The 15,488-nt window shown below is 31.3% G+C and overlaps 1 protein-coding gene across 1 annotated transcript; it reads left to right on the forward strand.

Moving 5' to 3' along the window:
* The first annotated feature begins 725 nt into the window (after positions 1–725).
* Positions 726–14,943, forward strand: LOC124953984 (ubiquitin carboxyl-terminal hydrolase 34). Its single transcript, XM_047506124.1, is given in 13 exon segments — positions 726–1,091; positions 1,093–1,159; positions 1,573–1,669; positions 1,743–2,067; positions 2,140–2,437; positions 2,524–3,267; positions 3,345–9,339; positions 9,501–10,218; positions 10,296–10,486; positions 10,573–10,750; positions 10,886–11,052; positions 11,124–11,794; positions 11,867–14,943. Coding segments are annotated over 13 exon segments (10,329 nt in total). The 5' UTR covers positions 726–1,046; the 3' UTR covers positions 12,700–14,943.
* Positions 14,944–15,488: the final 545 nt, after the last annotated feature.

Below are 15,488 nucleotides of genomic sequence, written 5' to 3' on the forward strand. Positions count from 1 at the left end.
CATTTATATTGTGACTATTTTATTTCACGTATAGTAATTTAATATAAACTATAATATGAATAATTTAATAGATCTAAAAAGATTTTTATACGACCCTGAGATTAACCGATTGAAAGTTAAATCAAAAGTTGAATATGACAGAAACATAATCATTTAACTGTCAACTTATAATTAATTTAAATTATATATCTATGAAGTATATATATATATATATATATATATATTTATATAATTAATAATATATATATACATATAATTATTTACAACATTTGGAAAACTATCTATGAAAGATTAATAAATTTCTACATTAATCTCTATATTGTTTTATTGATATATAATAAAAGTAAAATTAAAATATTATTTGTTTTAACTCTTCTAACAAAAATATAGAATTAATGTATAAGAAAGATAATTGTATAATACATATTTCCTTTAAAAGTAGCATTATTACATTGTTGCCAAGAGTTAATGAAATTTATCAATAAGCATACCTTCCCAATTGGAATTATTTGTCTAAATTATAAAAATAATATATCACGATAAAGTATAAACATAATAACTATATTAATTGTATAATCAATATAATAGATATATTTATATATACATATATATAATACAAGTATTTTTATTTCTTTATCATTTTTTTTACTAATATTTCTGCTATTAGTTACTACTAATATAGTAAATAGAGTTTTGAAATCCACGTTGTATGCATATAACATGGCGGCAATCAGCTGTCTTCTGTCATAATGACATTCATATAGATAGAAAATTGGACTATCTAATCGAAATTGTTATTGCTATTAATGAGAAGTATTTTACATATGTGAAAATTACGTTCAATTTTTTTTTTAAATTTCAATCAATTTGTAATTAAACGAAATAGAAAGATAGGCATTGAAAAAACAAAACTTTTTACTTGAAGTAAGTTACGAGTGAATTCAGCTGCGACAAGAAAAGCAATATGGAGGCTAACGAATTAATCAACTGTTCAGAATAGTCAGAAAGACAGAGATGTTTAATAATATTATCATTCTTGGCAGTGCATGGTAATGAAATTGAGTGATGAACTTAACGTGATTAAAAAAGCCTTTTCGGGGCTACAGTAAAATAATCATGTGTGATGTATGCGTTGACTTTCACGATCTTCTGCTCTCTTGTAAGCATAATATACACAAGTCTATTTTATCTTAACCTATTCTATTCCTTTACATACAGTTTATGTATTAACGTAGTTATATGATTGTAATAGAGAAAACGTATGAGTAGAGTAATTTATAGATTACTATTTATATACATATATATAACTATCGTATTTTGTTTTTTTACATATAATTCTTTGTTACAAGCTTTATAACCTGAGATCAATTTCAGTATTTTACTATTTTGTATAGCTTTACAATATTTATGATATTAATTTAAAAAAATGCAATAATAAAATAAAAATAAAATAGTTAAATGGCAGAAACATTTTAGGTTATACATAATCAATTTTAACTTTTTTAATGATATTATAAAATATTTTGTATACATTTTAAATGTATATTCATAGAAATAATCTTATATGTATAGATGATGATCGAACATCAAAAGAGCAAGATGTATTAACTACTTTATGTGTAGCAGATGTGGACACTACTTTGCATTATGTTAACCAATGGGTACAAAGGTATAATATTATTGATTATAATGTAGATAGATTTTTTGCTTATTAAACAGATTATATTTTTTGCGATTTATAGACAATGTATGTGTTGTTATCGAGAAATTAAAAATTTTGATCGATTCATAAGGCTGACTCAAAGTATTGTTCTCTGTACATTACAACAATTACAAACTATACAACAAGATGGACAGCAGGATAATACAAAAGAGTCAGCCAAAGAAGAAAAAGAGGAAGAGAGCACAAATAAAGGAAATACAAGCGATACAAATCAAACATCTAGTTGGTCTCAACAAGACAGAGAAAAATTATTTCATCTTCTCTCCAAAATTTTTTTACTTAATTTTCCTCTCTATATTGCAATGAAACATGGAGGTGCTATAAATCCATTAGCTCCAGTGAAGGTAATGTAACCATTGTAGTATATTCAATGAAATTATTTTTATGTATTTATTTATCTTTATTTATTTATGAAGGATGAAGGAGGTTATTGCGAACCTCATGACCCTGAAGTACCAGCACCTTTGATTCGTGCAGTATCTATATTTTGCCATCAGGGTGGTTTTAATTTAATGTCTGGTTGTTTTGATATGGAGAATACACTGCCTGTTAGCCTTGCACATTCTATGGTTGCAGTAATTTGTAATTTAAAACTTTGGTTGAACTATGGTAGTGTTATTCAATTATTTATACCTCTACGTAGTCGAGTTATGAAGTACATGTGCCGATTAGGTGATAAAGAATTACGCACACCAGCAGTTAGAACTATGGCAGGTAACGATTAAAAATGTAACTGAAGTAAAAAATTTGTAGCTATATAAATGAATCAAATTTGATTTAATATATTTCTGTGTGTTAAGATTTCATGTGGAGTGCAGTTAAAGATCCAATAGATGCAGTATTGCCAAGTTTTGATCGAGATGGTTTAGACTTGGCCTTCAAATATTTTACCAGCACAACTTTGACTATGAGATTGGCAGGAGTAGCTCAAATTAATGCTCATATTACTGCATTTAATGAACTTTGTAATAGTGAAACAGTTGCTGAAGTTGAACAAGTAGGCCATGCACTAGCTGCATGGTTGACTGATAATAATATCATAGCTCATATATTTGGACCAAATTTACATGTAGAAGTTATTAAACAAAGTCATATTGTATTAAGTTTCTTAGCTATGGAAGGTAGAATTACATCTTCAGATATGGATACCATTTGGCAAGCTGCACAGTTAAAACATTGTGGTCGTCCAGTATATGATTTATTGGCACCATTAGTGAAACATTTAGCACCCACACCTGTTCTTCATTTGTATTCTTTACTAGGAAAGTTAGAGCCTAAGGATCATACAGAGCAAAGTTTGTTTTTAGCATCAGCATTGATAAAATTTATATGGACATCTGGTGGTTCGGGTTATTCAAGAGGCTTAACTATGAAAAACAGAGAAATTTTAAGAGGTTCAAGTGGTGTTGGAGGAAGTAGTAGTAGTGATCCAAGTGGTATGGATGGTAGTAGTCCTGATGAAGATGAAGAGGAACCTAGTCCTGCTTTATCCGATGGTCCATCTCCGAGGAAACAAGCAAGAGGAGATAGCAGTGATGGAGAAGGTATATCAATTAATCATTTAATTACTTTTTCAATATTAAAAATATAAATTAAGGGAAGAATTTGTCTTTTTTAACAGGTCCATTTAAAGGTAAAAGTTTAGAAAGCATCCCTGTTGAATCAAATTTAAATGAAGTAGAAGACCCTGTTTCTGAAAAATCCGAATGTACTACTGAACTAACAAAAGACACACCTTCAAATGCATTGCAAGACGATACAAAGGATAAACAAAGCTGTTCTGATGTAGAAGCAGATACAGAAAAGTCAAATACTGAAGAACCAGTGATTCATGAAAAGAAAAAAAGAAAAGTATTACGAAAAAGGAAGAAACCTCAAAAACGATCAATAACAACAATTGAAAAAACATTGGAAGATATTGTTGGTCAAGAAGGTAGCATAAAGTCTAAAGAATTATTGAATAGTAAAAGTAGGACAGAAGATGTATTAGATGGTAGTTTAGAATCTGGTACATTTACCTCATTGGATGAATCAAAAATCGTTGATACTCTTGACCGAGTCAAACAACAGGCCATGGCTTTAGATCCAACTGATCAACAAGTACCAACAACAGCATCATTATTGAGAAGGGCAAACAAAAATAAATATATGTCATTAGTAGGCCATAATGTAGACAGAGCACCTGATTCTGCAGATACATCTCATGATGAAGATGATAGTGATGTAGCAGGAGTACTAGCTGCTGCAGATGGTCCAGGAGCTGTTATATCTGAACTTGCTGGATTAGTTCATGCAAGTGGACCTACTTTTTTACCTTCTGGTTTAGATGAAATGCTTTCAGATGAAGAAGGCTCTTATAGTAGTAGAATATCTAATAAAAGTGAGAAAAATATGGCAGATTTTGATGGTGAAGAAAGTGGTTGTGAAGAAGAATTAGCACAACTAGCAGCACGTCACTTAACAGCTATTCAAATGCAAGCGTATCATCCACATCATTCACATCCAACTATGACTATTAGAAGATCTGTATGTCGCCCTCCACAAGTACGAACAGTCCGTCAAGCGGTATCAAGATTGAATTCTCAATTTAACTTAGAGACAGTATGTAAACCAGGAAATACATTATTGTGGGATCTTTTGCAAGATGACAAAATTGGTCAATTGGGAGAAGGATTAGCATTAGAAGCGGAGAAAGCATTATGTAATTTACTATGTTTTAATGTTGATCGTTTAATACCAATGAAATTCATTGAAGGTTGCTTAGAAAATTTAGCAACTAATCATTCTGTAGTTGTATCTTTAAGATTATTGCCAAAGTTACTTGCAAGCTTTCAACAATTTGGTGCAATGGATGCACATACCATCACGACATGGGCTGATCGTGAACGTGGTATGATGAAGCATTTTTTTAATAATTTGAAAACATACACTAGTAATGGACCAAAAAGTAATTTATACTCGCATCAAACCGAAATTCAAGTTAGATTACAATTTTTGTCTTCGATTTTTTCACCTTTGGGTTCACCGGATTGTTTTCGCCTAAGCCTTGAACAAGTGGACATATTATGGCAATGTTTATCCCAGGATCCAACATGTGCTGATGAACTTTTTAGTTGGTTATTAAGTCAAGCAAAATCTACAGAGCAACATGCTCTTGGAATGGATACATTGAAACATTTATGTATGCGTAAACTTCCAAGTTTGCCACCTGAAACTATAAGCATGACAGGTCTTAGTCTTTTCCAACAATTATGCAATTTAGCACGTTTAGCTGCTGCACATTTGGATAGACCTTTAAGAGATGTTGACTCAGTTGGAATGGATTTCCTATGGAAAATTGCTTTGAAAGCAAAAAGCACAGATGTTAGTATGGCCGCTATTCAATATTTAAATGGTTATTACATGTCTAGACAATTGTCTCAGGAAGCTGAATTTGTTTCACAATGTATGATGCATCTTGCTGCAGCTAGTGCAGATTTAGAAATAAATGAAGAAGCTAGTTTACGTTGTATACAAAGAGCACTGCTTTTACTAAGAACACATCTAGAAGCATTCAGGAAGCGCTATGCATATCATTTACGTCGTTGGATACTGGAAGGTAGAGGTGCGGGAAGTCATATGGCTATGAGTATGTCAGAAAAAGGACAACATATAAGAATTCTTGTCCAACCTGCTGGAATACCCGAAAAAACAACGTTTACCCTTTTAAATACTGATTATGTTGCAGATTTGAGAGCAGAAGTTGCTAAGTGGTGGGATGATACACAAAATAATCAAGAAAAAGCAGCTACTTCTACAAATGCGACACAAAATACTAATTCAGTTTTAGGATCTCTTCTTACTGATGGCCCAATTAGAATGATCACTCAAGGTCAAGAATTAACTATCGACTTTGATGAAAAGACTTTACAAGAAATGGGTTTTAAAGATGGACAATTAGTCTTTATTTCGCCTGGTGCAGGTCGTAATAATACTGGTCGATGTAATAAAAGAGATATGGATTCCCCATCTCTTTTACCTCCTCCACCAAGAGAATCATTACCAACACTTCTTCTATTGCGGCCACAGTACTTTGAACAGCTTTTTACATTGATGAGAACACTTAGCGCTATGAAGGTCACAGTAAAAGGAGGTCAAGAAATTCCACATACAAAAGCTCAAGTTCTTTCTAGAAGAGTTTGGGATACATTAACCTTACTTCCTACTAGTCCGACATTATTAAGAGGCTTTCAGAAATTGGGAGAGACATCTTTACCTGATTTATTGGACCCTGCCAGTCCTCAAAAATTAATGTATTCTTTGTATATAGTAGAATCTTTAAGTAGAAGAGAAACAGAATGTCAGCAACCCTCTGTTTCTTCCGCTTTAAGCTCATCACCTATACATGAAGGTGGTGGTGATGCAGATGATAATCATGATGAGAAAGAAAAGGATATACCATGGTCAACAGTGTTTGTTCAACACGGAGGTTTGCGACATTTGTTTGATATTTTTATGTCTGAATGCTTGGAACAAGGAGATGGTAGTGAATGGCAACAAGATTGTCTTGCAAGCTTATTAAAGCAATTATGTTATCTTGGTGTTATCAGAGAAGAGAAGAAACGAAGTAAAGCAGATAAATTATTGGTACCTAAACTTAGTGATGCGATGCTTTCTATGATGAATGTTAATACTGTTATGCCAAGAATAACAAGTATTTTGAATGAGGCATCTTTACCACGTGACCCAAATCATTACAAAACAGGTGTATTTGGTAGATCTCAAGTTATTCATTATACTATGGCATTGTTAGTATGCTGGGTACATAGTGATCCAATTGTAAAACAAAGCTTATTTTTATCATCTGAATCTTTTGGAAAAACTTGGTTACGTCGTCTTGTATTGGAAGATCCTGAGCCAGCTGTACGAAGAGAAGTGTGTACTGCTTTATATAGATTATGCTTGGGAACAACAGGAACGGAAAACGATAATTCTGAAGTCTCTGGTCTTATTGTACCAATGTTAAATACATTACTTGAGCATCTTGTAATTGCAGAAGCTATGCAACCTTCTCACAGAAAACCAGATTTACCATTACATTTACATCCTGTTCTTGATGATGGCAAAGAACCATATGGGCCTGCTTGTAGAGATTATTTTTGGCTTGTATGTCGTTTAGTTGATTCTCTTCCAGAAGAAGCTATTAAAGATAATTCAGATGATTTATCTAATGGAACAATAGACTTAGAAGCTTTGGCAATCAGAGTTATTGATTCTATTATTAACAGAGAACATCTCGAAATGCGACATAATACAGTGGAAGATGATGGTTTGGTTGGTTTATTAAATCTTGCATGTAATATTATGACGCATAATCCGCCTTGCAAGCAAGGAAAAATTGGGCAGAATTTATTACATGAAGTATTTGATTTTTTATTTGCATTGCCAAATCCTCGATCAAAACATGTTCCCAAATGTAAAAGTCAAGTTTCTAGATCAGCAGCATTTGATTTATTAGTTGAGCTTGTAAAGTCTGCACCAGATAATTATTATATACTTCATGAGAAGTTGTTAACTCAACATAGGCCTGGTCCACATTCTCCATATCCATGGGATTACTGGCCACATGAAGATGGACGATCTGATTGTGGATATGTAGGACTTACAAATTTAGGTGCAACGTGTTACATGGCTAGTTGTATGCAACATCTTTACATGATGCCTCAAGCACGTATTTCTATCTTAGGAGCTGATTGTAATAGAGCTAACAAACATCAGCTAACATTACGTGAATTACAACGAATGTTTGCATATCTGTTGGAATCTGAGAGAAAAGCATACAATCCTAGAAGTTTCTGTCGCGTGTATACTATGAATCATGAACCTTTAAATACGGGAGAACAGAAAGATATGGCAGAGTTTTTTATAGATCTCGTATCTAAGTTAGAAGAAATGACGAGCGATTTGAAAAATTTAGTAAAAACTTTATTTTGTGGTGTAATATCGAATAATGTGGTTTCATTAGATTGCGAACATGTAAGCCGTACACTTGAGGAATTTTATACAGTTCGTTGTCAAGTAGCTGACATGAGAAATCTCTATGAAAGTTTAGATGAAGTCACTGTCAAAGACACTTTAGAAGGAGATAATATGTACACATGTTCTCAATGTGGCAAAAAAGCAAGAGCTGAGAAGAGAGCATGCTTTAAAAAACTTCCACATATATTATGTTTTAATACAATGAGATATACTTTTAATATGGGTACTATGCTTAAAGAAAAAGTTAACACACATTTTAGTTTTCCTTTAAGATTGGATATGTCGGGCTATGTAGAGAAAAAATTGATGCCACAACATTATCAAGAAGAAAGAAAAGCATCTGGTAATAACAAAGTTGAGAATAAGGAACATACTGCCTTAGATGGCGAAGAAGAAGAAGAAATGGAACATTATCAATATGATTTAATTGGTGTTACTGTGCATACTGGTACGGCTGATGGTGGACATTACTACAGTTTTATTAGAGATCGTACTTCTCCTAATAAAGACAAATGGTTTTTATTTAATGATGCTGAAGTTAAACCATTTGATCCAAATCAAATTGCAGCAGAATGTTTTGGTGGTGAAATGACCAGTAAGACATACGATTCTGTAACAGATAAATTCATGGATTTCAGTTTTGAAAAGACAAACTCAGCATATATGCTTTTCTATGAGTGGTGTACAGATCCTGGTGATCAATTAAAAGAAGAAGAAGCAACTGTTTCCAGTCCAACTAGTTTACGGTCATCTTTGCTAAGTCATAAGCAAACAAATAAATTACCGCCTTTAGAACTAAATAAAGAGTTAGAAGATTGGATATGGCAAGATAACATGCACTTTTTGCAGGACAAAAATATATTTGAGCATACCTATTTTACATTTATGTGGCAAATATGTGGTTACATACCGCAAACATTACTTTCTGTTCAACCAGATATTACGGAAATGTCAGCTGAGCTTTCAACCTCTTTTTTCATGGAAACATTTATTCATGCTAAAGAAAAACCTACCATGGTTCAATGGGTAGAATTACTTACAAAACAATTTAATGGTTCTCCTGGTGCATGTGCCAGATTTCTTGAAAGAATGGCTAGTAATTCATGGTGGCCTATACAAATATTAGTAAAATGTCCTAATCAAATGGTAAGACAAATGTTTCAAAGATTATGTATTCATGTCATTCAACGATTACGCGCTACAGAAGCACCTCTCTATCTGCTTTGTGATGAAGAAAACGATTTAACCACTGTTGGCACTCGATCGTGTGTTACAAGATTCGTTAGAATGCTTTTATCTTTGATGGAACATGCTAAACAACATTTAAAACATCTCACAGAATACTTTAGTTTCTTATATGAATTTAGTAAAATGGGAGAAGAGGAGACATTATTTCTTATACGAGTACAGGCTATTTCTACGATGGTAAACTTTTATTTAGGTCATAAAACACATGAATTCGTTGACGCAGTTAGCGAAGAAGAAGAAGAAGAAGAAATTGTTGCAGTACCAACAGATAAATTGAGACCAGCTTCGTTAGATAAGATGATTACATTAATAGCAACATTAGTTGAACGTAGTAGAGGACCAGATCATAGGTAGGAATCGATTTGTATATAAAAGAAAAATCATTAATAATTAAATTTCATTATCAGATTAAAATTAAAAAAAAAAAAAAAAAAAAAATTATATATATATATATATATGTGTGTGTGTTCATACAATCGCGAATGTTTAGAAATATTTAAAAATTTTGCAGATTAACTTTATCGCCAACAGATCTAAGTGCAGTAGCAGGAGGTAAAGGATTTCCATTTTTATATCAACAAACACGAGACGTCATTAATTTGAATCAAACAAGAAATTTAATTCAATCTTTGTGTCGATGGAATGATAGATTGGCTATACATATTGTAACAATGATTTTTCAAGCAATAACGAAACATACAGATGTTTGTCAACCGTTTTTCAAACTTTTGACCCTGCTTACTGAAAGTTCAGGCCCTAGTGGATTACCTTGTATGACACAATTAATTCTGGGCAGAGTATGGGAAGCAGCTAGAGTTGCGCCTCATGGAGCTCTTGAATGGTTGGCTCTTGCTGTTACCAGAAGCAAACTTGCACATGCATGGGTTCTACAAGGATTAGACACTTGGTTGCAACATTTCCTTCTTGAACATTCAAATCAAAGAGTTCGTTCTGCTGCTGCTTTCCTTTTAGTATCACTCGTACCTTCAACTCATTTTAGGCAAGGATATCGCAGTGCTCATCGATTGGGATTAGGATGTAACACTTCTAGAGAGCTTCAATTATCTCCAGAAGCTACATTAATCTTACACCAAATTTATACTGCACTTTTAAGATTATTGCAGCCTGCAAGACACTATATTGATTTACAAACTCATGGTACAATGAAACTCACTGCCTATTTTGCATTGCTCACATATTGTGTTGTCTCTAAAACAGAGAAATTAATGGTATGTATTTTGTATAACAAATTATGTCAAGTAATTTTAAAATAAAACTAATAATTATTTTAAATTATTCATTTCAGTTTGGGCAATATTTAAATGACTTATGGACATTATTTCATCCAAAGCTTTCGGAACCAAGCATTCCAGTACATCATAACAAGCAAGCTGTATTATTATTTTGGTATCATGTTTGTTCTGATTGTCCTGAAAATGTATCTATGATACTTCATAATCCACATATAACCAAAAATATTGCATTTAATTATATACTGTAAGTTGTTCATTTATATATATGATAACACAAACTAACTTGCATATGTGCCAGAAATAAATTAATTTTATTTATTTTTCTAATAGAGCCGATCACGAAGATCAAGATGTTGTATTATTTAATCGAGTTATGTTGCCTGCTTATTATGGATTATTACGACTTTGTTGTCAACAATCACGAACATTTACAAGACAATTGGCTGCGCATCAAAATATACAATGGGCTTTTAAAAATATTACACCGCATCCTACCCAATATTCTACTGTAAGTTTTTATAGATAATTATCGTAGAATATATATATATGTATTAATTATTATTAATATTTTATTATAAACAAGAGACTTCTAATTTATTGTATATGATTGATATCTATGTTTACAAATAATGTTTTAATCTAGGCGGTAGATGAATTATTCAAATTGATGCAACTACTGGTTGCCAGGCATCCAGATCAAACAGAACAAGAAGAAGCTGAAATTGCATCATTTAGGAGAGGTACACTATCTTCGTACTTACAAGGGTTGGATGGTCGTTCCTGTTGGGCTACATTAATTTCTGCATTTCGGTATGTTATTCTCTGATACAATTTTCTTATTGTGAGATAATACATAATAGGATTATATATTTTTTTATCAGGATTCTTATAGAATCGGATGATGATCGTTTGTATGTTGTATACAATGGAGGTTTAAGCATGGCCCTTGAAGCTTTTCACATGTTACATATAATGTACCATGAAGCAACTGCATGCCACGTGGCTGGTGACTTAGCTGAATTAATAGCTATTATTGTAGAATTAGTAAGATGTATTCGTACAGCAAGAGATGGACCTGATGCAAGAAATATCCTTGCCAATTGCAAGGAATGGCCAGATGTATTAAGAAAATTGGCAACACTATTAAATACGTATAATCCACCAGATATGCGTAATTTGGCAATCGATCTTCTAAAAGAACTCGTTATGCTTGTTCCTGCAGATGCTATACTTGTTTTAGCACCATTATTATCTCATTGTCATGCAGCTCTTCAAGAATCTCATGCAGCTGTTCCACCTGGTCCTTATCTTCCAAGAAGATCTACTCCACCAGGAAAAATGCCTACAAGACCTGCTAGACCAATGGTGCAAATGGCAGTACCACATTCTCAACTTGAAGCATCTAGAGGAGTAGATCCGGAATATGATAGCGCCTTGCTTGAATTTTATTTACCATATCATGAGTTAATTGACGTTATGTGCAGACTTGCAATCAATAATGATTGCATGACAGAGACATTGGTTAACTTAAGTGCTATGTTAGGATTTGAAGGTAACTATAATATTTAATATTTAATTGTGGATCGAATTAATCGTAGATTTTATCACCAATTTCGTATTCCAGGTGTTCCCTTACATTTGGCATTATTTCCAAGATTATGGTTGGATGTCCATGCTGCCACACATATAGACAGAAAGCATATAGCATCTCTCCTTTGTTCTTCCTATACAGTGGATTATGTAGATGCTGTTCTATTAGATGAAAGATCTTCATTAGGCGTACCTGCAATACATGCTTTTTTAAAAACTTTCTTCCCTAAACTCGCCAATCATGTATTAACTGAACAAACCTGCCTACTTATTGATAACTTAGTTAGTTCTATGACAGCAATGGTGGAAGCTGTTGATATTCAAGCATCTGCTCATAGACTAACTGGTGATTTACGAGCTTTAGCTCTTGTTTATAGTAGCAGTACAAGACTGAAACCACCTACTAGCTTACAATCAGCTTTAGAAACTTTATTATCGCGTACTCGAGCGATAAAAGTCAAAGAATCTAATCAACAGGAAATAGAAGCCCCTTCGAAAAAACGTAAGTTTAATATTAGTGATGACAATGACCAAACTAAAAAGGATCTACATCAGATTACAGAAATTGACGAACAGAAAACTGTTTCTAACATAGATATTGAAGATAAAAACATTGTAGAACAAAATGATACATCTCCTGATTCTATAGACGAAAAAGCTAGTTCACGACACAAGGATAATGCTCAAATGGAAACTATTTCTACTAATGCCGGTTCAATATCTACAAATTTAATTACCACCGTGACATCTAATAGCTGTACAAATCAGATGCGATGTTCTTTAACTAATATGTCGCGGCTTGAAATGTTGGAGAAGACCATTGTGGATTTACAAATGATCGTGCAATTACAACCGAAAAATAATTAGAGAGTTGCATGTTTCCGAACGATGCTTTTTATGACAACGTACAATATAGAGGACTGACTTCGCACATAAACGTGTGATTATTTGTGAAAATAAAATAAAAGTTCAGTTATATATCTCTCGCAACTAAGTGAAAGATTCTTAGTGCATCTGTACTTTGTAAGAAAAAAGATACGTGTATACATATATTTATATGTACGCGTGCGTGTGTGTATCAATCACAATTTACTTCTTGACTGAATAACAATCATCTGCCGATAAAACGTTCGTTAATGCTGTGAGATTAGATATCTCTTAGCAAGATGTATACTTTTTAACATGTAACAATGTAAACCGCCCAGTATTCAGGAATGAAAAGTGCAAGAAATCTTGTGACACTGTTGCAAAAGCTTTTAGGTCTACAATTGTCTTGCATTTCTACACTTCATCTCAAATTGGAAAAGGAAGACAGGGTTTTTTAACTTGTGAAAATAATGGAGTAGCAGTGTCCTTTTGCTTAGCCTGGAAACTGTGTGTTTTTTAATATCCTTCATCTCTAAAAAAGATTTTCACAAAATTTTTTCATTTCATTATTGTAAGATAATATGCGCCATGTCTTTCGTGGCTCTTTAAAAGTGTGTATCTAATATCTAAGTTATTAAATAAGTACTACCTGACACACGTTGATGTGGATCTCCTAAATGTCTAAAATCTAACTTAAATATTTCATTTAACCATATAATTGATGTAAAGAGAAATATTGGATATAGTTTCTTTTCGTTTGTATTGTAAAATGTGTCAGTTGTATTATAAAGCAATGCATCTTTCTCTCTCTTGTGTGTCTGTAAAAAGTATTCGATTAATAAGAATGATTCTGGAAAGTATGGAACATGTAACAAAACTGCGTAATACGAAATATAAAACATGCTGTGAGTTTGTATATTTGTTTAAGTTGATGAACACAAACTCGTAACTAAATTTGCTAAGATATTACGTTTTTCTTCTCATAAAATACATATTGATCAAGCCATGGAAGCATTATAACTTAAAGATTTTTTTCAAATGGTTCTATTTCTTTATACCTTTTCTTTATTTTTCTTTTCCTTTTTTGCAAAAAATCTTATTAACATATATAATATCATTTCAATCTATTTCTTGTACATAGTATAAAATCTTATTATCCTTTACATGTTTTTTACATTATATAAGCTTTCACATGTAATTATAACAAATACATTTAAAAAGCTGTAATATTAATGAAATCTTAAATTGCTCTCTTTCTTAATAATAAAATAAAAACATCTCATACATCATAAATAAACAGTTGTGATAATTCCTAAAATGCAACTTATGCAACATATCTATTTTTTATTTCAAGTCTATCAATTTGTAAAGAATTTATAACAAAAATACAAATTTTGGTGCATATTGATATTAAAAATTTAAATATAAGTCTCTAAAACTATTACACATCAAATTCAAAGTAATGCAATCTCTTAATTTGATAAATTTATAGAATGATACTGATAACACAGTAATATTGCAAAGAATCTTTCAATTTTTTTAGTTTATTTCATGAACTTGTTAGTTGAAGCTTTTCTTAAAAAATACTTTGAGTATAAAAGTCTACATTTCAAAAGGAACATAACATATTTATATATTTACATGTAGATCATGGCTTATCATAAATCTTCTACATTCTTGCATTCAATATAATTGTGATAGAAAATAATGTGATGAGGATTTAGTTTATGATAAGTTAAAGAATTTATGACATATTATCCCAATAGTCACGCACATATATTTCAAATACTTTTAAATATTCTATTACACAAAAAGGTGTCATTTTATAAGCAATCATATACATCATATAATAATTATCAGTAAGAATTAAAGATAAAATAATCGAATATAACTTATATGTGAACATAAGTAAAAAAACATTTGCATCTTATTTTTATTATCGAAGTTGCATAAACAAAACATCTATGTTGTGACATATATTTAAAATATCTACATATAAAAATTGGAATATCGAATTATTGTAATCAATCGCTTAAGCTTTAGAATTATTTGTCTAGGAAGCTGATTGAGACTGTATAAATATTTGGGACACATTTTACATGATTTTATCAATCTTCATAAAAACATTAGAACCATCTCATCTTGTATTATCAAATTTATATCTTATGAAAATGTTTGTGTATTTATCATTATTAAGGTGTATAGAGTTTCTGAGCAAAAATAAATAAAGTCTTTTCATTTTAATATGTTTACTATCACAAACTTTTAATCCTTTTAAATTTATAATAATCACTTTTTATTTTATTATTATAAAATTATATAAAACAATTTATATATATTCCAGAAAATAAAAGTAAAGAAATTTTTTCTTTTTAATACATAATTTGTTATGTTGGATATATGAACAGAAATATGTAATAATAATAAAATTAATTCTATTTTATTCTTTAAATGTAATTATACGATCAAATCAATGTGTATTATTAATATTTATTCTTTTTCATACGCACATTAAAGTTTTTTATTGCATACAAATCCTTATATACAACTGTGTACTTGTGTCCGAATTGTTAGACTACTATATTGATATTTTCTTGTATTTATCTTTCTTTCTTGTTCATTTATCCTTTTTCCAAACATATACTATATTCAGCACTATATTCATACATTTCAAACTATATTTCCTTCAAAAATTTATTCAATTAAATCAAAATTCTTTTTATCTTAGTCTTCTACCAACTCTTATTTATTATTTTCTTCTTCCCATTATCACACCTAAGCCTCCTGCA

Source organism: Vespa velutina, chromosome 14 (assembly GCF_912470025.1).
Source record: "Vespa velutina chromosome 14, iVesVel2.1, whole genome shotgun sequence".
Classification (NCBI taxonomy): domain Eukaryota; kingdom Metazoa; phylum Arthropoda; class Insecta; order Hymenoptera; family Vespidae; genus Vespa; species Vespa velutina.